Genomic DNA, 25,550 nt, shown 5'->3' with positions numbered 1-25,550 from the left:
AGTCCTGCTGTGCCCCCATATCGGCACCCCTCGTTTTTTTTTTTTTTTTTTTTAACAAAGAGCCATTTTGTGGCTCTGAAGAAAGTGGCGGCCGGAAGTGACCTGCGTGGTTATTTTCAGCTATCTCCAACTCATGGATATGCAGGGTCAGCATATCCCGCCCCCCATCGCACTTTGCATATGCCAATGTCAGGTGTCTTTTCCCCGACCACGGATATGCAAATCCACAGATAACATGGTCCACCTGTATAAATGTATCTGCAGTACACTCAACTTTGAGGCTCCAGAAGTGTTCAGAGAGTTACTAGCTTGGGTTACAGTAACAGTCAGCCCAACAGTGTGATATGTTGCTTTACATAGGTTCAGAAAATGTAACTAGTATTTTATTCATACCAGTTCCTTTCTTCCAGTATCAATGAAGATGCTTGAAGTAGAAAAAGTGCTCGATTGCATTAACCACTGTATTACTGGATCAACTTTAGTAATAAGCTTAGCGTGACCCTATGGGATTTATTTTTGGGTGGCAGAGAGTGATTCCAGAAAAGAGAGAGGTGGTTAAAATGCTGCCCCTGCCCCATGTGCATGCCAGTGCTGCATTAGTCAAACCCATCAGCAGCACCAGAGCTTCTAACATAGCACACACACTTCATTAGTCAGGATGTCTGCCAGAGCCAGCAATGCTACATCACTTCATATGGGACAGTTTCCTACACAGTTAATATTTCTCTGTAGGGAAGGCATGTGTTAGGAGCTGCTGCATGTACAAGTGGTATAGTATGAAGTAACAACTTTCTGTGGCTTCCAACTGCTAGTAAATGCAGTGAGTGGACACACATGCACTTGTCACATGATCGTGTACATGCTGCTTTTTTGCACAGAAGTATTTGTAAACGAAACCATGTGTGAATTGGTCCATGCTCTGACTGGAGATCAAAGAAGATGCCGCAAAGGAGAAATTACTGGCTCATGTTACATTGCTCCCATGAATAGCAGGAACAACGTGCACATCTGCAGAAACCTGCCACAATGTACATGTAGATCCAACTGTCTAGGTGAACATTATAGCTATGGCTTTATATGAACATGCCATTTAGAACAGCAGCTCAATTCATTCAAAATCACAGCTGTTTACATTAGACTTTCAATTAACCTACAGTTATACAGCTGCAGGATAGTCATAACAAAGGGTAACTCATGAACATTTACATAATGGGCTTTCCCCCTCATGACACACTGACTACACTTTCCACAGTGTTGCATGCTCTGCACCAATCATTCAAGAAAATGACTGCCCCTCTCCCATGTACAGGGAACAGTACCAGCTGCTGTGACTGTTATCCCACCAAAGAAGAGGTGGTGGGTGGGAACAGGCCAGTCATCCATTGTGGCCCCTCAGCTTTGGAACACCTTCCCTGAAGAGTTTTGCCATGCTCCCTCCCTCAGTGTTTTTAAAAAACGACTTCTTAAAATACACCTTTTAAAGGAGGCTTCTTAATGCTCCTTTTAAAAAAGATATCTGGTAGGTTCTTTAGCTTTTTATAATTTTCAGTTTTTAGCTTTTAAACTAACCTTTAATTTGAACCGAATAATGATTGTGGTTTTTAATCTGACAAACTTTTTGTTGAATTAGTTAATTTTATTACTTTTATTGTATCTTATATCTATCTTATTGTTGTGAGCCGCCCCAAGCAGTAGTGCACTGGAGGAGCAGGGTATAAATATTTTAAATAAATAAATGTAGGGCAGAGTTTCCTCTAGAGTCTAGGTCTTGCCTTCCCTCCCCATACTAGTCAACCTGCACCACTGCTGGGCTGGAGAGGGAGGTGCAGTCAGCCGTGTTCAGTGCAGGGGCTTTGGTCATGTGGTGATGAGGGGAGCAGGTGGCAAGATGCTGGCTTGCTTTCCTTTCCCTGGCTGCTCATGGCTAGCACCTACATGCTAGTCTTGGCTGGTGTTTGCACTTCAGTGGCCTCAAACTAGCATATACTGTATGCACTGCCAACTAATTAGATGGGAGAAGGGGGAGAACAGATCTATTCTCTCTCAGCCTGGGCAAACTGTTCTCACCAGTGTACATACAAGACCACTGGCACATTTGCACCTGGAGAGCAAACGGGTAAGCTAGTGCTGCTGCAACTTGGAGCATGTACACAGCTTTTGGACTGCTTCATTTCCATCACTGTGATTACTCTTTATAAAGTATATAAAGAGTTTTATATACTTTTCTTTTTCTCCGAGACAGGTACACTGAAAGGAAACGTGTGCATCAAAAAGTTTTCTAGTGCTGGGAAAAAGACATGCAGCAGTTCTCAGTGGGGAATACACAACAATCAAGACTCTAGAAAGAAAGTGATGTTGATGTCCCAGCAAGTCATACTGATTTTACAGCCCCACACTTCAATGTACAATACATTAAGGAAGCACTGAAGATTTACAATCAGTTGTCTGGTAGTTAAGCAGTCGTACTAGATTATGGCTTCTCAGACTAGCCTTTATTGCAAGGTTATTTTGGCTTAATTCAAAGTACCCATCAGTTGCATTATGTTTAACCATCTGAAGTTGGAGCTAATACCTTTCAATAATTTCTGAGGCTTTGTTCTCATATGTGCTATGAAAGCATTTTGCCATTTCTACTTGTGGTTTAGTCAAATACAAAACTCCCAAGTAAGCCTTTCAAGAAAATGAGAAGCAGTTGAGTTCAATAGTCCATTCATTCATTAAAATCTCTGGGCAGCATCCAGTTAAGTTTGTCATGACTAACTTAGGTCCCATTAATTTCAGTTGGACTTAAGATGGTGCTTCAAGCTGCACTAAGGTTTTTTATTTGCTTCCTGAAGCATTTGATATAAATCCCTTTATAGGGTTTTCTTTACATAGAAATATTTCCTTTGTAGGCATGGCATCATCTGCTTTCCAGCACAAGAGCACGCAAAAACTGCTTTGCTTCACTTTTTGACGATTCCATTTTGTTTTGTCAATCCAGAGGTTATTTATCAGACTCTTAAAGAATCAAATCAGTTTACAGAAATGAAGACCAATGACTAATTAGCAAACACCCAAGCTCCAATTGAACACAAAAACAAAGTTTTCTGGAAAAACCACACACACACACTCACACTCTCATGGTATTTCCTCTCCAAACAAGTCTACCTAACTCAAGGACTGGAGAGATCATGCTCCAGATCCAAACCAAATATATGTCTAAGATTGAAACCCGGCACAACAACTGTTCTTGAGATTTTAACGGCTGAGAGGGTTCAGGAATGAGAAAGTATGCTGAGCCCAAATCTCTATGGCTTGATATATCATACAGCACCTTGAACTGAGGCAGACAGACAATGCAATTTGAAGTATGTTTCCAGTGCCCCGTTCTTTAAAAAAAAAAGGAACAGGAGGCACTATTTTGTACCAACTGCAGCTTCTGGGCACTCAAGGACAGTCATACAAAGCACAATGCTGTAGTCAAAGTTATGAGAGCATGACTAAGATTTTTCTGAGAACAAATGAACCAATTTAAAGTTTTGATTTCTTTAAGTTGTTTGCCTCAGAGATGCCTTTAGCAATTAAAATACTGTAATGGTATCTGAATTCATTTACTATGGCCATGAAAAGTGTGAGAAATCAAAATAGTGAATTTAACAGCATAAAAATGCAGGTACACAACAATATGCAGGTAAATATGCAAACTATATGCCAAATAATTCAATATAGAGGAAGAGAATATCCAATTGTTGCCAGAAACAGGATCTGGATTAATTTGTTACAATATCTGCTGCAATAATATTGAAAGCCAAGTTTTCTGTAGGATTGCGTGTGTAAACCTTTCTTGCTCTGTAAAGTGTTTTTTAAAAAATAAATAACAAATGAATTAACAAAGAATGCTGTTTTAGGAAGACAAAGACTTGCTCACCCTGATCATCAGGACAGCTTTTCTGATGTCACGAATTCCATCATATACCAATCGTGAAGCATCAATAAATTCATTTTCATCCACTGGCTGGGCAGGGTCAGAACTCAGTGCTTCTACAGCAGCTTCTACTTGTTCAGTAAAACGTGGCATAACTAAAGAACATGCAGAATAAGTGAACAAGTTTAGAAAACTACAACAAAAACAGAACTTGTAAACCTATCAGCAAACCAAGCTTTCGATAGCAACACTACACTGAAAATCATATTCAACTAATATTGCTTTTTATAGCATTCCCTATATTTGCTTTGCTCATCAGAATGTTATGACTAAACTCATGCATTTTGCAGTTTGCTCAAATCATTTCCCACAAAGGGTGAGTAGAATCCATAGGACAGACAGCTAGTAGGGATTAGAGACGTGCATGGAACCGCGGCAGGGGTCTCCCTTTAAGAGACCCATGAAGGGCTTCCGAACCAGTTCCATGCACATACCTAGTAGGGATGTGCACGGAACCAGGCAGGGGAAGTTTGAACCGGGTGGTGGCAAGCACATCAGGTACTTCCAGTGATGTATGGTCCGGTGAGGCAATGGGGCACAAGGGAGATATGCCGCCGCCACGATGGACCCTTTGCTAACAGAGCGCTGGTGGGGGGCGGGGGAGCGGTAAGTGCACCCTCCCTCGCCCTTAAAGTCAACCCCCACCCCACCTTCAAACTGGTGGAACTGCCAGTCCTTCGAACCAGTTCTGTGCATAATCCCTAACAGCTAGAGAAGTTGGAAGCATAACTGTATTGATCCTAGTTTCATATGTCTATTGATGATATGAAGTAATCATTATCATTAATGATAAACAGATATGAAGAGGTGGTTTTGGAAGAAGATAATGTAGACTATACATAGTCTTAATGTGGACAACCAATTAAACATTAAGAATGTGCTGCAACCAATTAGTTGCAGCAAAAATATGTGCCAGAAAATTCATCTGCCAATGCAACAAACCCAAAATTAATTCCACACATTATGGTATATATCTTGAGACATGAACACCTTTGATGGGAAGGACAGATGGAAATGGCCAAATAAGTGCTTTCCAAAATAAACAGACAAAATTCTAGTTATATAGGAATCAAGACTGAAATAAAACAGTTTCAAGTACTGTATTTTCAATGTTATAATTAGGGAAGGTGTTAAAATGCTGATGAATACACTGACTTCCAATAAAGCATTAAAACCTTTATGTGAACCTCAAACATGCTGGATTCTGCAGCTCATCACTACATAAGAGAATTCCAAGAAACGAAGCCAAGAACTTTGGTATTAAGGAATCTGAGTGCTGGGGGCAGGTTGTGCTAATCAGTTTATCAGGAGAATACTGCTTTATCATCAGTACCATTGCTATCATTTGATGGTGCAACTGATATCACATTCAGTGACAGAACTGTTAGATTTGCTTCCACAGCTCAAGCCCAATCCAAGTTTGCAAATGGGGCAAAGATTGCTGGCTTTGCCCTACTTGTCCCAAAGCCCTCACTGAGCTGTGCCAGATAAAAGGCCACAGAGGTCTCCACACAGAAGGAGCAGAGGGGAGCCTTTGCCTGCATATCATGTTGTGGGCAAAACATTGTATCTCAGTGTCTGTGGCAACTGCTGCAGTGGTACGAAAATAGGATTTGGCACCAGTTGAAGGCTTGCACATTAACCTGCAATTCTAACAGCTATTAGTAACTTTAAAGCAAATATTGTGTTGATTACAGTCTTTTAGAATACCTCTAAATACACTTGAGCAGTTATTTAGCTTACATAAAAAGCAAAAACATCCAGTTAAATTCTAGGAGATCCCATGCAATATATTAAACTCGGAACAAAGATGTGTCAGCAAGTTCTTGTGGGCTTGAGTTCACAACTGGCACAAAGCACATGTCCACAGTGCTCTATGACAGAGCCTAACAGCCCTCACACACCAATACTTTCTTCTGACCTGCGATATTGATTTTATGATTAATTCATCTTTATTCAAGGTCAGACTGAACGAAGTGCCTGATGTGGGTTTCTGCTCAGACTGATTGGTGAAGTAGGCCTTTAAAATCCGCTTTTACATATTCCTAGTAAAGAATTGCTGCTGGCTGAATTCTGATAGTTCAACAGTGCACCATACTCATTTCAATGGCCAATGTAGAGAGTGGTGATGGCAATACACACAATAGGTGAGATCCTAAACAATACTTCCATGAGTGGAAGAAGTTCTGTTTGCACAAGTGGGGGCAGGGGGACGACGATTGTTGGCTGATCAACTCTTCCTTCTACAACCCCGTACCATCCCATCCCCGAGATCTTCTCAGGTCTCCCAACTGTCAACAAAGCATAGAAAGCCAGAGAGGGGGAAACCAGCAAAAGTCTTCTCTTTTCCCAACAGGACTTCTTCCATTAATGGAAATACTAGTTGGGTTCCAACAGAATTTTTTTTTAAAAGTTCACCAGTTGGAGTCCTGGTTAGCTCTCATCTTCGGTTTTACAATCTAGACGAGTAACACTATTGAGTTAGGACATTATTTATGGCACAAACAAATGTTATGACAAACTTGCACTTCAAGCAAATATCCCAGCAAAACACCGTGAATGTTGGTACTGAGATTTAAGCAGTTAATAACCCCCAAACAAGCACACCATTTCTGTATGGCAACGGGGGCAGGTTTCAACAATGTGGAATCATGGTTTATCTTGCTTAGCTGTGGTTAGTTTCTTTGCTCCAACCTGCAGCAAACCACTAAACATGGTTTATTTGGGTAGTTTAACCAAGATCTGTATCCAAGGTTTAAAACTGGCTTATCAACCTTGGTCAGGCATTATGTCCAAACCCACCAAATACCTACAATACTGATACAAGTGCTATGCAGAGTAACAAACATGTTAAGGACCCCAAGTTACAGCCCTATGAAAAAGAGTTTACTTCACCTGTGTTTGACAGCAGCTTTGTTGCTTCCAGAACTTTTTCTGTGTAGACTCCTGGTTCATAATTATCCATTTCAGAGGTGACAACATGAATTACTCGAGCGGCACGACCACGAATTGCACCAGCAGTGCGATCTAAACCGTCAACATCTTTTACTTGGAGAGCAATGACACATTTGTTTACATCTTCCAGAATATGATTCTCTGGTGATAAAAAAAGAGAAAGAATTGAGAATAATATTTTGCCCTGATCTTGTGTGAATCAGTACCAGTCTCTGTAAATGTATGTGCAGATATTTGAAGTACTACCAATAAAATAAAATTGGCAAGTTTTGGGTGATATAAAAATATGTTAATAAAACAAAACAAAACCATTCAGTTATCATGGGTGTATAGCCAGGCAGACAGAATTCCATTCAATTATACAAGAAAAAGGTGGCCATAACCATTTACTAGTTCAACGTATTTTACCTGAAATGTGTATATGCAATAAGATAAGCATCCAATCAATGTTCCAAAATGCTTTGTGTGTTGATCTGGCAGCATGCTGAGAGCTGCAGCCCAGATACTTGTTGTATAACTATTTGATTGGAACAAAATCTTTTTAAAAGTTCCACAAAAGATGAAGATGCTCAAGTTCGTAGATTCTCAAGACATATTGTGTCCATGTTCCTCAGGCATTTCTGACAATTTCACGCTTTATGGTACTCAATTTTCCAGACACTTCAATCTGGCATTGAAGGTATTAAATATTAGCACTGAAGCGTTATGCTGCTTTGTGGAGAAGCGAGACATTTACTACAAGAAAATTTTCTTCTGCAGTTTTGTCATGCACCCCTCATATCATATCCCCACATATGTTCCTATTCTTTACATGACCCAAGCCATTTTGAAGCCATCTAATGAAGGCCAAATGTGTACCCACAAGCAACTTTCAACAGATACTTGGTTCAGGTTGCCACTGCCTTCCAGATGGGGTCATAGACAGCAGGCTTTAAGAAGCTATTAGCTATATAAAAAGGAGATTCAGCAAAGATCAAACACACACTATAATTTAGGAAAGAAAAAGAAAAAGCTAGAAAGAAAAAAAAAACACTGAGCAGTTAACACTGTGTTATCAATGCAAGGCCCTAGGCCTTTGTAACCCCAGACTCCTGTGTACTAGACTTATGTTTGGGGAAAGCTTCTGTAGGATGGATGTAGCCTGTGGGCCTTCTGTTCCATGCCCGTTTGTAGAATCTCTAAATTAAAAAAACCAGCTAGTAAATTCTAAGTGCGGACTTGCATACAGAGCAAGGATACATCAGTGTAGCCGTGAAATGTAGCCACTCCAATTTCAACCCACCTCTCTGGATTCCATAGCCTAGAAATTTCATTTCCCTGTCTATGCTGTTGAACACAACTCTTCCAAAAGAGAGAGGGGTAGGTTCTACTTCAACCCCATTGGCGGCCAACATTCATCTTTCAAGTCTTTTGGGGAAAATTATTGGGAATGCTGCTCTCAAAATAAGGCGATTCATTGTTGAGGGTGAGCAAGGAAAAGTTGTGTTAAGGACAGGAAATATCCATCTCTCTCCTATAGACTAATTAAGGTTGCAATCCTAGGCACACTACCTTGAGAGCAAGTCCTCTTGAAATTAGTAAAAATGTACAGGATTAAACTACAAGTTGTGTATGCATTATAATGAGCAGGGACCTATAGCCATTTGTCATCACTTGAAACTTGGCATATTTGTTATGAGTCAGAAAGTTACTGCAACACACACACACTTAATGCTGCATTTCACAATGATAGCGCAAACGGTTTTTCCTATATGAGAACTTCTATACAGGAAAATTAATCATGTGTAAAACAGCTGTAAACAGCTGTCACTTTTCCTTCTCAGATCTCTCATTTACTGCAAGGGTGTGTGTAATTAACTAAGAGCCTCCTGGCCATGCTTAGAAAAATATACTGCACTTGCGCTGAAAGATCCAAGGATTGACTACTAGCTAGGAAGCTCAAAGCATAATACACAAGATTTCCCATAAATCATCTACCATTAATGGGGAGTAAACTGAGAAGAATGCAGTTCAGAGTACTCTCATCAGAGAATCATGATGTTAAACATGTCTGGAGCACTGCAAGGTGACTACTAGAACTATTAATGACTTAAAGAAAGAAAGGTGATCACCTGGCCCTGTGGGCTCCAAAAAGGGAAGTTTTGCAGATTCTGCACACTACTAGCATTCCTTAACACCAGCTATCACCAATGTGTTACATGGTCAAAATCCTCTACCTTATTTCTTCTAATATGCCTGTAGAAGCCAGGCACTTTCTATAACAATAGAAAACATAGTCCTAGTTGCAGACTGTGCAACACACACCACACGTTATTCAAAACTGCTGGTAAAGAAACATGCAAATTAAAATTTGGCATAACCTAGCTCTATTATTCATTTATCCAAAACTGTGTGTGACAGCAAATAAGCCAAGTGGTACAAACAGATTTGTTTCCTAGCAATCTACAGGGAAAGCATTTGTACAACCAAGTTAACTTGTTCTCCACAATACAACCAATCATAATTGTCTTCACCATACTAGTATGTGTACACATAATGCAAAGAGGAATCCCGGAAAGATGAGTTGAGTCTTGTCTGAGAAACAGAAGAAAATGCTGTTCCAACTACATCATGAATATGCTGCCATACTGAAGAGATATCTACCCACTTAAGTGCCACTGACCCTACATTTGGCTGATCCCCAAATCTGGAGTAGTTTTCAATAAGTACAAAAGGGTCCAAGCAAGATTCTGTGGCTAGATGGATTCTACATCCATAGCTGCCAGGAAGGTATTATTTTATTTATTTATTCGATTTCTATACCGCCCTTCCAAAAATGGCTCAGGGCAGTTTACACAGAGAAATAATAAATAAATAAATAAATAAGATGGACCCCTGTCCCCAAAGGGCTCACAATCTAAAAAGAAGCATGAGAAAGATACCAGCAACAGTCACTGGAAGTACTGTGCTGGGGCTGGATAGGGCCAGTTACTCTCCCCCTGCTAAATAAAGAGAATCACCATGTTAAAAAGGTGCCTCTTTGCCCAGTAAGCAGGGGCTTCCACATCCATAGCTGCCAGGAAGGTATTGCCTGGGAGTTTCTACCTGGGTTCATTAACTTCAGTTGATTGGGTCCTCTTTTAATGGGATCTTTTAATCTCACCTTATATAACATTCTCTCTTCCTCCTGAACCTATGTAAGCATCTCTATACCTGTCCCAGATTGGATATCGGCTGTCTACCTAATACACCTGGTGAATCAGACTTTTGTCTACCAATGCTCTTTCTACAATATATTGTCAGTTTAAGTTACATAATAAATGCTACTTTCACTGTAACAGACTAATATGGAAATTGATAAAGTTTCAAAACACACAAAACACATGCTAGATTGTATTGTGCTTAACAATGCAGCTAAACAGAAGAGACTTTAGGAAGCTGTAGCCCATTACCTGACACTGCCAGGAAGTCATCAATGGAAGTGATGTCATCTACAGCATCTGTCAGCACACGCACTTGTTTTTCCCATTGTTCTTTAAACAGCTCCATGTTTTCTTGAGCTAGTTTGCTTTGTGGCTTCGCAGCCAAAGCCAATGCTGCATTAATTACCTGTAACACAAAACAAAACTCTCACCTTAGTGAATTTACCAATTTCAGATTTAGTGTTTTTAAAAAGTTGTATTCTATGACATTTAGAAGTTTAATTAGTAATGTTTTTCTGATGAAGGGGAGGGGTGTCAGAGGCTGTGAGAGTTGATTGCCTAAGGCCCCATGAGAAGTCACCAGAAGATCCAAATTGCAGGACTTTGATTTCTATCTCTGCCTTAAACTATTCCAGCTCTTAAAGAACACACAGGAGGAATGTATTGGAGAATGTTCCTATGTAAGATATTTCTCTGCGGTTCTGAACACATTTTAAGAACAGTATGTATTCTATGTTTGTTTACCTTCAACAGAAAATACTTTCAGCGTTTGTCTTTTCACAGTTGTGTCAGACATCTGATGTTTAAACAACTCTGAATAGCAATAAAGACAAGCATGCTCACATTTCCCCATAAGTTCAAGTAGCTCAATAGAGAGATAGATGACTGAGGACAGTATTACCACTGATAGAGCAATTTACTAGAATATTCTTAATTGGTGTGCTTATGGCTTTAAACTTATTAATAGTTTTAAAAGTTTGACAGAAGTTAAAACAATTATATTAACACAAACCATGACAAACTCTTAAGAAGTGACTGTGATAGGTGTGGCTTGACAGAAGTTGCTTTTCCAGTCTCAAACTAATAATTCAATGTACTTACAGTTTGCATTATCAAGCAACGATATGACTTTTGGATATGCATCTGGGGGAAAGAGATCTACCTATTCCCCCAGATGGAATATTATTATATAGACCAAAATGTTTTACGTTCCCCATGCTTCATATAAGATTGGAATATAGAATTTACAGTTTAGAAACTTGTAATTTACCTGAGGACAGAGAGCTTCAAGCTGGCTTGCTGACATATGAACTAATTTCACACCTTCTTCATTATTTGAGATAGAACACGCCAAGTTGGCAACCTGTACAGAACAAGGAAAGACTCTAAGATGTATAGCCTTGCTTCTGCAACCAAAAGCACACTTGCAAATTTGTTGCGTCCATTAGCTTTACATGAGGAAAATGTTATTGTACACATCTTTTAGAGTTAGCAACATCAATTCTCAAGGCAAATAACTAAAAGGAAGAATTATTCAAGTTAGGAGCACTCTTAACACTCACATTATAATCAGCGGTAGCTTGCAAAAAGAATGGTCAAAAGCATTGCTAGTGACATGACACTGGAACACAATTGTTATTTTCTTCCACACGTTATATCAGACTAACACACATGGTGAAGTTAGCTTTTAAAGAAATTGATCACCACTGGACAGAGAAGTCATTGTTAATCCTTTACTGAAAGTAATCAAAGTGCTACTTCCATGTGTGAGCCAGATCATATTCCAATTAGAATGTGCACATTAGCTAAAGCTGAATTGAGTGCTTCAGCCTATAGAGTCACTTAGCCATTTGGCCTCTCAAAAGTGTAGTCTGGTGTGGGAACATCCTCCACTCATGTGCAAGCAGTTATGTGCATCCCAGATTTATACAGAACAGAATACATTGCTGCCAATTGGTGCAGAAAAATATGACAACTGGCTGTTTCTAGAGATTTGCTTGGAGCCTTGCACTGCTATCTAGAGACAAGTCCTTCAATTCGCTTTCTGGGAGGGTAACGAAAGGGCACACAAAGCAATGTTATTTTTAAGTGAAAATGTTCTCTATTTTGGAACTTGTTCTCAGAGGAGGGATTATAAAATGGTTTATAGTTATTAGCTGACAGGTGAATGACAGCTTGTTATTTAAAGCCTACATTTCAACCCAGAAATATGTAAAACTAATACCAAGACAAGAACGCTGTGTTCTATCCCACTGAAGTGCCAAAAAATAAAATAAAATAGTCTATTTAGCAGCCATCACCCAGAAAAATTCAACACTCTGGTCAAAAGTGATTTTCAAAGGTTTATCTTCATTGTAAATATTCCTGCAGAAATAAGCATGCACATTTTAGAGTCCTCTGGCCAGGAAGTAAGATTTTATATTATCTTGGAAAGTGGGAGGTGCTCTGTTTTCTGTACCATATTTTTGCTATTGAGGCTTGTGGCTTTGGCTATTCCTGGTTTTGCATGTGAGTAGCGAAGAAATAACAGAGATTTCTAGCTACTTAAATTCTTACTAAATTGAGTGAGCATGGTGTAGTGGACTAGGAAAAGGGAGACCAGAGTTCAAATCTCCATTCAGCCACCAATCATTGGGAGACTCTGGGCTAATTGCTTATCTCTCAGCCTACCCTACATACTTATGAGGATAAACGTAATGATAATACACTACTCTGGGGCTTCTTGGAGGAAAAGTGGGATATAAATGTAAAGATAAATATTTTAAAATATCTTTGCAATGCTCCCATGCATATATGTGCTTGTATCTATGCCTTCTTAAGCATCATGCTGTACAAATAGGATATGTCTCCAATGACAGAACCAAATAGCTGGCTCAAGAAGGTAAGGTTCACAAGTAATTTTAGTTTTAAGGAATTAAAAAAAAAGATTTTCAGCACATTGTTCTTTTGTTAGATGTATTCAGTCGGTTATAAAAGGCAGGCATAGTAGATCTGATATCTATCAGGGGAACAAATCTGATCTAGACATGGAAGGAATCCAAGCAACACATGTTTTAGTTGGCTGAATAGTTGTTAGTTTGTTATTCAGAGTTCCCCCTGCACAAAGGATATACAAAGTATTTCTCTTTCCTGTATCTGGATGAAAGTTTTATTAATCTTTCAAACATGCGCAATTTGATTAAAAAGATGGCTATTCCTAACGTTTAGAAGTTACTCCAAAATTAATTGTCTTCCTTGTATCTTTCTAGTGTAGAAGTGTTAATGTATGGATTTGCCATTTTAAAAATGAGACACACTCATACATAGTTAAGACTTTTAGAGCTAAAGGCCTTGTTGCTGAGAGTAACAGCTTCTCAAATATAAACATTTCATTCAGGTTTTAGAACTTTATATCCCAACTAATGATGAAAACATCAAAGTGAATGGCAAGAAGCTGGAAAAAACAAGTCTAGATCTCCCATCTGAGAAATCAAGTACAGTAGTTGAAATAGATGGCAAATGCCAACATAGACTTACTCATCTATTTGTGTTTTCACAGAAATGAGCACACAGGTTTAAAGAACAGACTGGCTATCTCCTTAGCCAAAACAAACCTAAACGAAGTGCCTTGCCAATACAATTAGCAGCAGTGATGCTCAGATTCATGATGCACCCAGATGGCTTCTTTTCCCTATCCAATGCCAAACTTGCAACTATACAAAACTAAATATACAACCCCAGGTAGCCTTGTGACTTTAGTATATTTGACACTTTAAAATGGTCAAGGAAACAAAGACATATTTATCTAACCTCAGATTTTCCACCCCTGTAGCTAAGAATACAGTTCAAATCACTATGTCAAGTTTTTCCAATCAGGGTGCTATAATCTTTTGTAGATTAAACTCGTTTTCAGGGTGCCATGACAAACATGGCACACTGATCTGTCCACCTTCTAGAGTCAGAAGCCACTGATAGCAAAGGGTGTGCCATATGGACGGAAAACTTATTACTGGAATTCCAAACACCCAACGCTAGGGTACGGGTGGCTCTGACCCATATTATGTAAGTTTATAACTTTGTAATAGCCAAGAAACATATGCAGAACAACTTTGTTTTTAGGATCAATGCATTCTCCACCTCCCCACCTCTCAATTCCAGACCATGAGAGCAGAGCAAAGCCTTGCTTGAGGGGGAATAAATTCCATCTCCTTTTCACTCGGCTGATTAAAAAAAAGCAAGACTTTTCTACAAAGGGGCCTCTGGGGTGACTCCCAGGGAAGGGGGGTGGAGTGCAACTTCTTTTGATCCTGCCAGCACCAGATTCCTCAGCCTGAAGGCTGTGGAAAAGGGACAATGTTGTCACAGCCAAGGGCTTCTGGTCCCTAAGCAGTTGGACTGGGGAGAATTCCAGCTTGAAGAAGGTGACCATCTGAATATGATAGTTATAGATACACTTTATTGTTCTGATGTCAGGACTCAGCTTTGGAGTAGCAAACTTTGCACATTTGTAGAGGGACAGAGACTAGGGATGCATGAACTGGCTCGAGGACAAGCTGATTCGCCATCGAACTGGTTCAGCTTGAGCGTTGGCCCCTGAGCCGGACTGGGCCCAGTTCAGCTCAACTTCAAGCTGAACTCCACAGGCGGGCTTGGAGCCGGTCCGGGGTTTGAGATGTTAAAAAGATTTTTTTTTTTTTGAAAACTCACCACTGGGTCATCTCACCGCCTCCAGGGGGTGCTGCTGCAGCAGGTCTCCAAAGCTTTCCCCTCCCCCTGCCCCCCCGGTCTTTCTCGGGCAGGTTCAGCTCGTTCTTGCAAACAGCCTATATGCATTTATGGCGGCTTTCAAAATGGCCACTGTGAGCTGGGAGAGGCCGAAAATGGGCCAAACCAGCCCAAGAAAGACCATGGGGAGGCTGGCGGGGAGAGGGGGAAGCTTTGGAGACATCCCATCTGCAGCAGCACCCCTTGGAGCCAGCCAGATGACCCTGGTCCTGGCAGTGAGTTTTGCAAAAAATAAATATATTTTTAATTAAGTCCTCGAACTCTGAACCAGCTCAAATTCGAGCTGAACCAGGGGAAGGTTCAGGGGTACACAAAACTGAACATGCCCGGTCTGGTTTGAGTCCGATCTGGACTCAAACTGATGTGGGCCAACCGGTTTTGTGCACACCCCTAGGAGAGACTGCCAAATTCATACTACAAGTTAGACTGGCAAAAAGCCAGAACATTTACTAGTGCTCCACATACTATTATAAAAGACAGGCAGGAACACTGAAAGCAACCAATAACCACAATATTTTTCAAAGCATGAAGTGACAGATACGCCTTCAGATGTTAATTCAGCTAATCCGAAAGGCATGAGTAGCTCAGAGTTTAGAAAGACCTCTTGTAGTACAGACAGAACAAATTAATTTTTAATGCAGTTATCAAAGAACGCTCGTTTTGCCAACTTTGCAACCCGTCTCCAAGAAGCTGCCCTTTACATCCTAGGAAGCATGGATGACCTCAGGCTGCCTACTGGTGCTGCCAGCATTTGGATGAACAAGTTTCTATTTACCCTCAAGTGACAATCCTGCCAGATACAATAGTAACAAATGCACATATACAACTCCTTCCCTGCAATTCTTTGCCACAATTTGAGCTAATGTGCTGGTGACAGAACTCTAAAAGCTCAATAGTCTTTCTAGAAGGCTGTCCATGCTAAATGTGGATCAAGTCTTTAAATTTTGCTTTGAAATTCATTAAAAATGACACTGGAGTCAGAAATTAGGTTGATGTCTCAACTGAGGCATTCTTAACTCTGTAAGGAGTTTACTTGTAGAAAGTATGGGACTCTTCTTTGAGCAAGGAAGTGATCTAGACCTTTTTGGATTGAAGTTCCTGTCTACTGGTTCCGCCCCACCCCCAGTGCTTTCCTAATTACTGTAAGTCATTTTTTTCTCACAATGGATCACAAATGTCAATAGCTCACAGATTGCTACCGAAAAACAATTCCTCCCAATCACAATGAGGATTGCAAAACTTAGTGCTATGTAAAATGCTTCAGAAGTCAAACTACATGCTAGCTGATTCAGGCTGATCTATTTAGTAAAGTTCAAGAGACTTTGGCTAGGTCCAGACATTACATGGAACTTGATCTTGCACAATGTCTCTTCGCCTCAGGAGCTGGGCTCCCCTCCCACTCTCTGACCATATGCGAATCTGATGAATTGTACTTCAGATTGCAGTTAGAAAAACGTTGGGAGTCATGTAGTCCAAGACAACCATGAACAACCATTCTTTGTTCTATTCAAAGTGCTTGAAAAACCGAAATCTGAACACAAGTAGGTTTCAGATCTGAGTTTATTTTTAGCACTTTGGTTAGAACAAACCAAAATTGGTTAGTTTGGACACAATTCTCAATCTCAGTTTGTTTCTAACCCAAGCCAGAAATGGAATTCTTTCAACTCATTTGTGGGAAGGGAGGAGTATGCACTCCCATGGCTAAGAGACACTGCACAGAACTGAAGTTTAACACAATGGCTGAAGCTGCCCATTATAAAGCATTAGCTATTGGATCAATTTTGTGTGACAGACAGGAAATTAAACACATTTTAGATTAGTAGCTAAGTTGTTTAAGACCTAGGCCTCATTTCCTTTTTAAAAAGACATCTGGGCAACATAATCAGACAAAGTAAATAGTTAACACAAAAAGTATGATCACGCAGGAGATTTAGCTGAGAAAGTTAAGTTGCATTAAACAGATTCTGTAGTCATTTCTGATGTTCTTTATAGACCTTTATTGTGTATGGGGTGGTGGTGGTTTAAACCAACATGATTCTGTTAAAATCAAACATTTAGAGATAAAGACATCATTTTCAATGGTAGATATTCAAACAGTGTTTGAACAGACATTCCTATATAGCAAAGCTGAAACTCTCCTAGCCAATCACATGACATTAATGACAAGCAAGGGGGAAAAGAGATAAGAACACTTTCCCAAGCTAAGCACTAACAAGGGGAGGGGTTAGACAAAACACCCTTTAGAGGTTAATATATCTCAGAATTTCTTTAAGTTCCTCTTTAACATTAACCCTAAGTTTCAGTTTATCAATGTACAATGCTTCTCTGATTTTCTCTTTTAAGTGTGCAACATTCTGTCTCCAAAATGCACACTTTAAGTGGCATTGTTTTTCCTTGTGCCTATCTCTCATATGTATTGACAAATGTCTTTCCCTATTAATTTACTTTGAGTCTGCAAGATGTTCTTTAAACCTAGCCAATAGAGGCCTTCCAGTTTCTCTCACATAACGTTCACCACAATCTGTACAAGTAAACTTTCTGTTCTGATGTTGATCAAATATTTGTACAGACATTTTTCAAACTTGATAGGTCCTTAAGAAGTCTACTTAGCAGTGACAGGAACTTTTAAACTTGGTGCTGATCCTTTTTGTATGATTGCCTGGTGTTTCTATTGCTTAGTTATTCCCTAGGCATCTCAAACACATGCATTAACCATCTCCACTGAGACCATGCAAGCTGATGTTGGAGAAAATAAGTTTTATTTGTGGTGATTGATCAGTGATGGTTCATTTACACATGCCAAGTCATCACTTGATGCTACAAAGAATTAGTTATAAATATCCTTGAGTTAACTTTAAAATTATAGCTTTCCTAGATGGTTCTGATTTCTACAATAGAACAAAGACATTACATGCTTGTGTTAAAAGCAGCATGTGGCTGATAAACCCACCTGAAATGATGCATTACAGTGAATGAAATGCAGGAAACCTAAGAGATTTAGACTTCTGTGCATGAATGTCCCATTTTTCAATAAAAATTATTACCTTGTACCATAACTATGAAACATTCTTCAGCCATGCTCCATGTACTAATTGCGGTCAACAAGTGCCAAAACTTGGAAATATATTATTATTTTGTACCAACCCAACAGGCTCTTTTTCATCTTTAACCTTTAAGCTGCCATGTTTCTGAACTTCTTTCCGCAACTTGTGAACAATTTTTAAGCCAATGTTTCTTTAAAATCAAAGCAGTAGTAAATAAAAAAGAATTAGGCTCCTCTGTATATTACAGCCTTTCCCCAGGAATGCCAATCAATGCAGATTTTTGATAATTAGGTATTATACTTGTAAACCTGAGCAAGCTTCCAGAGATAAAACTAGATTTACATTATTTTGGAGAAATTAAGTGTATATTTTTAAAGAAAGGCAAGCAAGGTTAGAAAGCTCTACCAAGATAATGAATAGGAATTAAATATTGGGTAACTGATTTGCTTAGGTCGGCAATCACTTTTAGGTTTGAGTGATTGAAAAATGCTTCACACTATGGTAGAGTGTGCATTCAGAGCTGTTAGGCAGGGGATCAGATTGCTTAAGCAATATAATTGCTTGAAAAGGGGTAAATAAAAACCAATATGTTAAGTATTTTTTCCATGAATGGCAGGCACTTCTGTTTGTGCAACAGAGAAGGGCAATATTAGTAGATATTCCTGTTGCAGCCTCTGCGTCACATGCCTGGAAAGCTCCACAATCCCCTAAAACACATTTTCAGGGAGTGCAGGAGGCTGCAGAGGGAAGGGACGGACTGGCAAAAATAAGTCTTTCCCTTTCATTCTTCGGAATACTTCAGATCCAATCCAAAAAGTTTATCTTACAAAAATAAACTGGTTTAATAGGATATCTGGAGTTAATACAAACATGTAATCTCTTAAAACTGAGTTTAGGGCCCTCTTATAAAGCTGCTTTTCACTGTAAAGTACAAACTGTGTACTTACATTACAGCTTGATATTTGGGGCAGGGACTCGCAAGCCATCACAGCCACTAGAATCTAGATCAGGCCTGCTCAACTTCGGCCTTCCTGCAGATGCTGGCCTACAACTCCCATAATCTCTGGCTATTGGCCACTGTGGCTGGGAATTATGGGAGTTGTAGTCCAAACACAGCTGGGGGGCCTAAGTTGAGCAGGCCTGATCTAGATGATGCCATCTTGCTCTCTCAGCAGGATAATCTTGTATTCCTGTTTTATGTCTAACTACCAGAGCTTGAGCCACCTAATGGCACAGCAGGGAAATGACTTGCCTAGCGAGCAAGAGGTTGCTGGTTCAGATCCCCACTGGTATGTTTCCCATAATATGGGAAACACCTATATTGAGCAGCAGCAATATAGGAAGGTGCAGAAAGGCATCATCCCACACTGCGCGGGAGAGGGCAATGGTAAACCCCTCCTGTATTTTACCAAAGAAAACCACATGGCTCTGTGGTCGCCAGGAGTCGACACCGACTCGAGGGCACAACTTTACCTTACTAGAGCTTGGAAGTGTGTTTAGCTTTGAAATGAATATTTATAACTCTACCAAACAGACAGCATGGATATTCACCCTCCATCTCATAGGAAAAACATGCATGTGGGCTGCAAAGTCAAAGGCTTTGAATTATGCCATTAAGTTGCATGAAGACCCTATTTAGTTGTAAACCATTATGTTTTGTTAGAACCACCAATTAGAATAAAAGCTTGCTCAGGATATATAAATTTCAAAACAGGAAGCTTGATTTAAAGCTGGTCTTGTCTTCTTGGTGAATTATAATCAGTCTGCGCTGGCCGAAAATATATATTGCTTTGGAAGAAGTCACAAAGGATGCAATATACAGGTGTTAAAATGTTTTATAGGTATTGGATGTTTAACACAGCACTAGCCTTGCTCCTTATGGCAAAACGGCTTACATACGACATCCTGTCTCTCTCTCTCTCATGGCAAATTATTAACTATGTATTTTTTCTGCAGGCAACCACAACTGTATTGACTACTTAATGACATGACAACTTCTGCAGAAGTGCCAAAAACTGAAGTTATACGATAAGTAAGAAGTTATACGATAAGGTAAGAAGTTACTTTATGCTTTTGTTTAACTTCTGGATCAACAGGAAGCACTCTTCCACACAATGCATAATAGGAGTTCACTGCCACAATGAGGAACAAAAGCCAAGTTTAGTTTGTATCATTACCTCAATCAGTTTGTTGGCATGCTCACGGAAAACCTGTGCATATTCCTTAACTTCTTTCTCATTCCCATTCTTTGCAGCTTCAATTAAAACTAGAAGTGGTACATTTGTTTCCAGAAAAGAATCTGAAACATGGTCCATAACAGCTTTGCGGAGCTAAGAATGAAAAAAACAAACAAAACAATTTTAGCCTTAGTAAGATAAAAATGCCATTTTCCAACACTGCATTTACAAAAAATGAACATATTTTATCCAGTTATCTTTCCACCACAGGCAGTGATATAGCTCTTCACCTCCATGAGAGACATACTGTGGGTTGAAAATATTCTGAAATGAATTCCCTCAAATTATAACGTGAAGAATGTATAGATGATATTACTTAAAATATTTATACCCCCACCTTTTAATCCCAATGAATCCCTCAAAGGCAGCTTACAACAATCAAGTTGTTACAAATAGCAGTGTCTTAAAATAAGAACTCTGACAAGGAAAGACTGATGCAAAACTGAAGAATCCTATTTCTTCACAACATCCTCTCCAGCTAAACTTAAATATATCACTGCTCCTCAGATTTTTGTCAAAGACAGCCCCCGTCCAGCTTGCTCAACAGTTACAATGGACAGATTGCTAGAATTAGGCTAACATGAGAAATGAAATGTTATGCAGTATTACTATTTGCATGAGCATTTTATATATTATTAATACGATACCTGTCTACGCAGATCCCTTGTCTTCTTTGTCATTTTGTCTATTGCAGAGTTCAGAGCATCACTTCTTTCTTTGCGGCCAGCCTAGAAAAGTACATAAAACAAAGTAAGATTAGCACATTGTTAAAACAAGGGAAAAGATGAACACTGTATCACTGCCATGGTTCGGATCCAAATCTGTGTTCACTTGCCCATTGATTTCAGGGGCAACTCCACATATATGATGGAACAACACTAGCCAGAGACAACTTATTCTTGGAAACTGAGCTTATACAGAGTTCAGGGGAGTTGCCTGAACTGTGAACATCAAGGACCACAAGAAATCTAGATAACCTGAGTCCACGCTAGGCAGCAAGCAACACATTTAAGTTGCCAAATAGGAGGATGAAGTCCAGGGTCTTCAAGGTAGCATTCTCACAAAGGCTACATGTTCTAGAGGTAGAGCTGTGCAGTCTCAGTATGTGGTGGAAAGTTTAAATTAGTTGAACATGGGAGGAAACTTTAGGATATGAGAGCCTGTGTGAAAGAAACCATCTCTATTTGAACTATAACAGGACCAGACTGTAGGCTATTAAAATCAAAAAGCCACAGAGCAACTTCTAAATTTATTTCTGAGGAAAAGCCAACAAAAGCAGAGGAGTATCTAGTTTGGGATAATTACTTAGGGATGATGAACTTAGGCTATAGATCCTCAAAGAAGAGAAGTCCACATCAAACTGAAGATACACAAGTGAAGACTGGATGGTACAAACAAAAATATAAATATAGAAGGCAGATTCCTTCTAACAGGGATTCCCAGATGTTGTTGATGACAACTCCCATAATCCCCAAGCAAAAGCCATTGCATCTGGGGATTCTGGGAGTTGTAGTCAACCACATCTGGGAATCCCTGCTAGAGAGAATACTGATAGGAGGCATATTCGAAACCTTACATATCAAATCTGGATATCAAATCTATAGGAAGACAGAACAAATCACATTTGAGGTGGTGTGGGTCTATAATAAGTAGAAAATAAAATAAACTTCAGCAAATGATAAACTTTAAGGGAAATTAACAGAATTGCTGTATTTAGAAATCCCACCCCTAAGTTAGTTCCACCCCCTCCACACTTCAAACTAGTACACACTGGTATTTTTTTAAGATGCAGAAAAATCAGGAAGGCAGCCAAAGGAGACTGTGCTTTAGAATATTAGGCGTGGAATCAACAAGATGAGAAACAAGCCTTAAATAAGGATATCTGAAATAAGGAGCAAGTTTGGAGCACAGGAAAGAGTAACAGGATAGTAACAATGAATAGAGGAAAGGTGCAGAAGACCACAAGTGAGTTGCAACAGTCAATGTAAAAGATCAAGAACAGAACACTGGTTACATTAGAAAAGGGAAAGGGGTGAATGTTATAGATCTTACAAAAATTAAAGTTGAAAACTTCAGCAAGTGTATTTGAGGAGAGAGAGTGAGCAATTATACACAGAAGCCACACAGTGGCTGGCCAAGTTTTGAAGGACCAATGGTCTGGCCCAGCATGACTATTCTAATCCTTTAGAAGAGGCTATGACTAAGTTAACAAAGAAGAACATTAAGTTTTCTGAGGGGAAAAAGCTTTTTGCTACCACAGAATTCACCCAAGTAAAAGCCATACTCTTAAATACTTATTCCTCACTGTATCAATGTTTTTTTAATTTTTTTTTTACAGACTTTCAAACTTATGACTCAACTTACAGAAAGAATTTGATGATGATTAAATATGAACTATATGTTTCTAGGAAAGGCAGTAAGCAAACAGCACAAGTAATCCTGTTGCTTAAGATGAATTTTGAAAAAGCACTCTACTTTCCTTCAAAGGTGACAACCTAGACCACTGCTTTTCCATCAGGACTAGTTTAGCATTCCAAATCTTAGCAAACTTGGTTGAGAAGCAGTTTCTCATGAAATTAATGGACTGTGCTTTTCAGAATAGGCTGTAAATAGATCCATGAAGTTCATCTGCAGCTGCTTCTGCTCTAGAGGGAAGGTGTGAGAGACCAAGTCAGAGACCAGAAGGCAGTGGATCCCCCACACGCCAGGAATCTCCTAGCTATTATACCTGTGTGCAGATTTCAGTTAAATCACTCTGGGAGCAAACTTTGATGGAACAGAAGGGTATAAAATGTAATAAATCAATCAACATTGCCGCAAATGCTTAAACCACAGTAAGAATAGGATTACCACCAGGACCAATAGCATCAAGACATTAACAGCTAAAAGTCACATTAAAAAGAATGATCCTATCATCTGCTTAAGAGGCCATCAAGGATTCGGATCGTGACCAATTCCCTCTTGTCAGATATGGCATATCTGAAATCTGCACTACAGATGAACAGCAAACTGAATAAAAACACAAAAGGAACCAATGCACTGTTCAAGCATAAGGCCCTCTGCCAAGTACATGTAGGTGTGAACAGGGCACAGCGTAGGAGGAATGGCACAAGTCAGGCAAGGTCACGTGAAAACAAAACCCTATATGGATTCAACAATATGTCAAGGCGTCAAAAGAGAATCCAGATATATAAATATATTTTAATATAATTATAATAAAACTATACCCTTAGTGAACACTGTTCAATTATGTAAGGAGTTATAGAAGTCAGTCAATAAAACTGTAACTACACACACCATAGTCATTAAGATGGTCTCTATATCAAATTAAATATCCAATAGTCCAAAAACTCATAAATAAGATGGGAGAAATCCAAGTCAATCTTCCCAATGTCTTGACAAGTCAGGCAAGATTCCATGTATATGCAGAATGCCAACTCACTTTTTACATAGGCGTAGTGATGTGTTGGAAGGAAGGACATTTGTTCAATCTCAGTAAGCCAGAACAAGTAGGATGTGTCTACACTAGCAACTAAAAGCTATCTGGGGCATGTTTTACCAAGTGCATTTACCTTTTCATTTTCTCTAAGTATTTTATGTGTGTGTGTGGTAAACTATATCCTATTGAACCTTTTGATACAACAATTCAGTCTGCCTTTGGGAATTTAAGCGTTCTGCCCTCTCTCAAAATCCTGCCTTAATGGCCACTTTAACACTCAAACACAGTAGAGTGATAGAGGGTAAGAGCCCTAGGCCCCTGCTGTTGCCCAGGAAAAGGGGGTCCCTAGGGTTCTCTTGGCAGATCTATACTCTTGTTTGACTTAAACTCAAGGATGGCATAGTAAGACCACAGATATACAGGGCAAGTGGTGTGCTGCAACAGACTATGCCTGGGACTTCTACAGAGCACATGAGCACTTGAGCAAACACAAATTCAAAAGACTAGTTTTATTGGTGGGTATGGTCTAGTCTTGCGAACTAAACGTTCAGCATTTGTAGTTCTGGATTTCTGACCTGACCAACACCTGCTAGTAAATAAAGCTCTGCAGCCACAACAAGAAGATTTAATGATGGAGCACTTTCAGAAACGTTTAGCAAGGGAAAGTCTCACAAGCTGGAGAATTTTTTTTTTTGTTTTCTTTGGAAGGGGCAGTTAGCTGCACATCAACAAATAGTAACAGCAGCTTTGTCAAGTATCAGTTATGCACAATAAGGGCTGTGCTTAAGCAGCACATATCAAAACCACAGAAGCCCAAACTGTACACTTGGAAAGGAATGGGAAAGCATATCCACACATATTACTCATTGACACTGCTGACTACACATATCTGCTCTTATATTTTGCAGGAACACTGTCAGAAAATTTACAACTAATGTTTAGAGGCAGAATTCAGAAAAGCTGAATGCAGATCCACAAACAATTTCCTTAAATGTGTGAACCGCAGGATATCAAGGAGCAAACCAAAATCAATACACAGAAAGAAGGTGCAGAAGCAGCCTGGCCATATGGTAGGCGATAGCAGGGCAATCAGGTGAAGACCCTTGCTCTTACTGAACTCTCAATCACAGGATCTGCCTGTTCCAACTTCAACTAACGACCACTAGTTGAAATGCATCCCTTCTCTTGTTAAGGTTACAAAAGTGAGGAATGCACTCCATCTGGGAGCTTTTTAGATTAAACCATACAATAGGGTCACTACGAATCTCTTAAGTGTGCTTCCGTACTTCCTGTGTTGCGACACTGCAGTCCCTGTGCTGACAGAAAGGTGCTGTTCACATTTCTACCTTCTTTTGGATTTTATTTTTGCGTTACAGTGCAAGTCTGTTACAGAAAAACAGCTGTATTTTCCTGTTGTAGGAGTTTCAGATTCTGGGGATTGTTTGCAATGAGATCCTGCCAGGCCAAAGCATTTTACCCTGTTGCAGCATGTAATCCGGAAAGCATCCTGGAGGAATAGTCTAAAAGGCAAAGAAGGAATACAGCAGAAGCTGCGACTAGAGCAGCACTGACTTCCCCAATGCTGCTCCAATAGAACATGAGTTGCTGTTTCAACATGACCTGCAAGTGACAAGTAACTTGCTTCCAGTGTTACCTCTAAGGCATGCCCGTGTGCATGCACTCATAAGTTACTTGATGTCTGCTCAGTTAATTTTAGATTCCACTCAGGTTGAATCAGGAAGGCCCCACTCTGGATGCATGTGTGCACACACTGCCTTGATACTGCCACCCAGAACAAAACTAATTCCGCACACAGTTGGGGGAAAAAATTAGAGAGAACACTGCTTGTTTCAATAGGATCTTATTGGAGCAATATTTCTACCTGTTCAAACAGGTAGGCAAGTGGAGGAAGATTTTTAATCTCTCTTGCACAGCCCATTTTTATGATAGGAAGAAACTACA

At 39.6% G+C, this 25,550-nt stretch overlaps 1 protein-coding gene across 3 annotated transcripts in view; it reads right to left on the bottom strand.

Moving 5' to 3' along the window:
- Nucleotides 1-25,550, bottom strand: part of CTNNA1 (catenin alpha 1) — a 114,060-nt gene that overhangs the window by 18,249 nt on the left and 70,261 nt on the right. For all 3 annotated transcript variants that reach the window (XM_053284941.1, XM_053284939.1, XM_053284940.1), the window contains exons 8-13: nucleotides 20,797-20,877; nucleotides 20,090-20,242; nucleotides 11,375-11,467; nucleotides 10,354-10,510; nucleotides 6,863-7,063; nucleotides 3,911-4,062 (exon numbers count right to left, since the gene is read on the bottom strand). In XM_053284941.1, coding sequence (XP_053140916.1) covers nucleotides 3,911-4,062; nucleotides 6,863-7,063; nucleotides 10,354-10,510; nucleotides 11,375-11,467; nucleotides 20,090-20,242; nucleotides 20,797-20,877 — 837 coding nt within the window. The remainder of the gene's footprint in view (nucleotides 1-3,910; nucleotides 4,063-6,862; nucleotides 7,064-10,353; nucleotides 10,511-11,374; nucleotides 11,468-20,089; nucleotides 20,243-20,796; nucleotides 20,878-25,550) is intronic.

This window comes from Hemicordylus capensis, chromosome 1 (assembly GCF_027244095.1).
Source record: "Hemicordylus capensis ecotype Gifberg chromosome 1, rHemCap1.1.pri, whole genome shotgun sequence".
Taxonomy (NCBI): Eukaryota; Metazoa; Chordata; class Lepidosauria; order Squamata; family Cordylidae; genus Hemicordylus; species Hemicordylus capensis.
The sequence above is the reverse complement of the archived record's forward strand: the minus strand, read 5'-3'. Positions and strand labels throughout refer to the sequence as shown.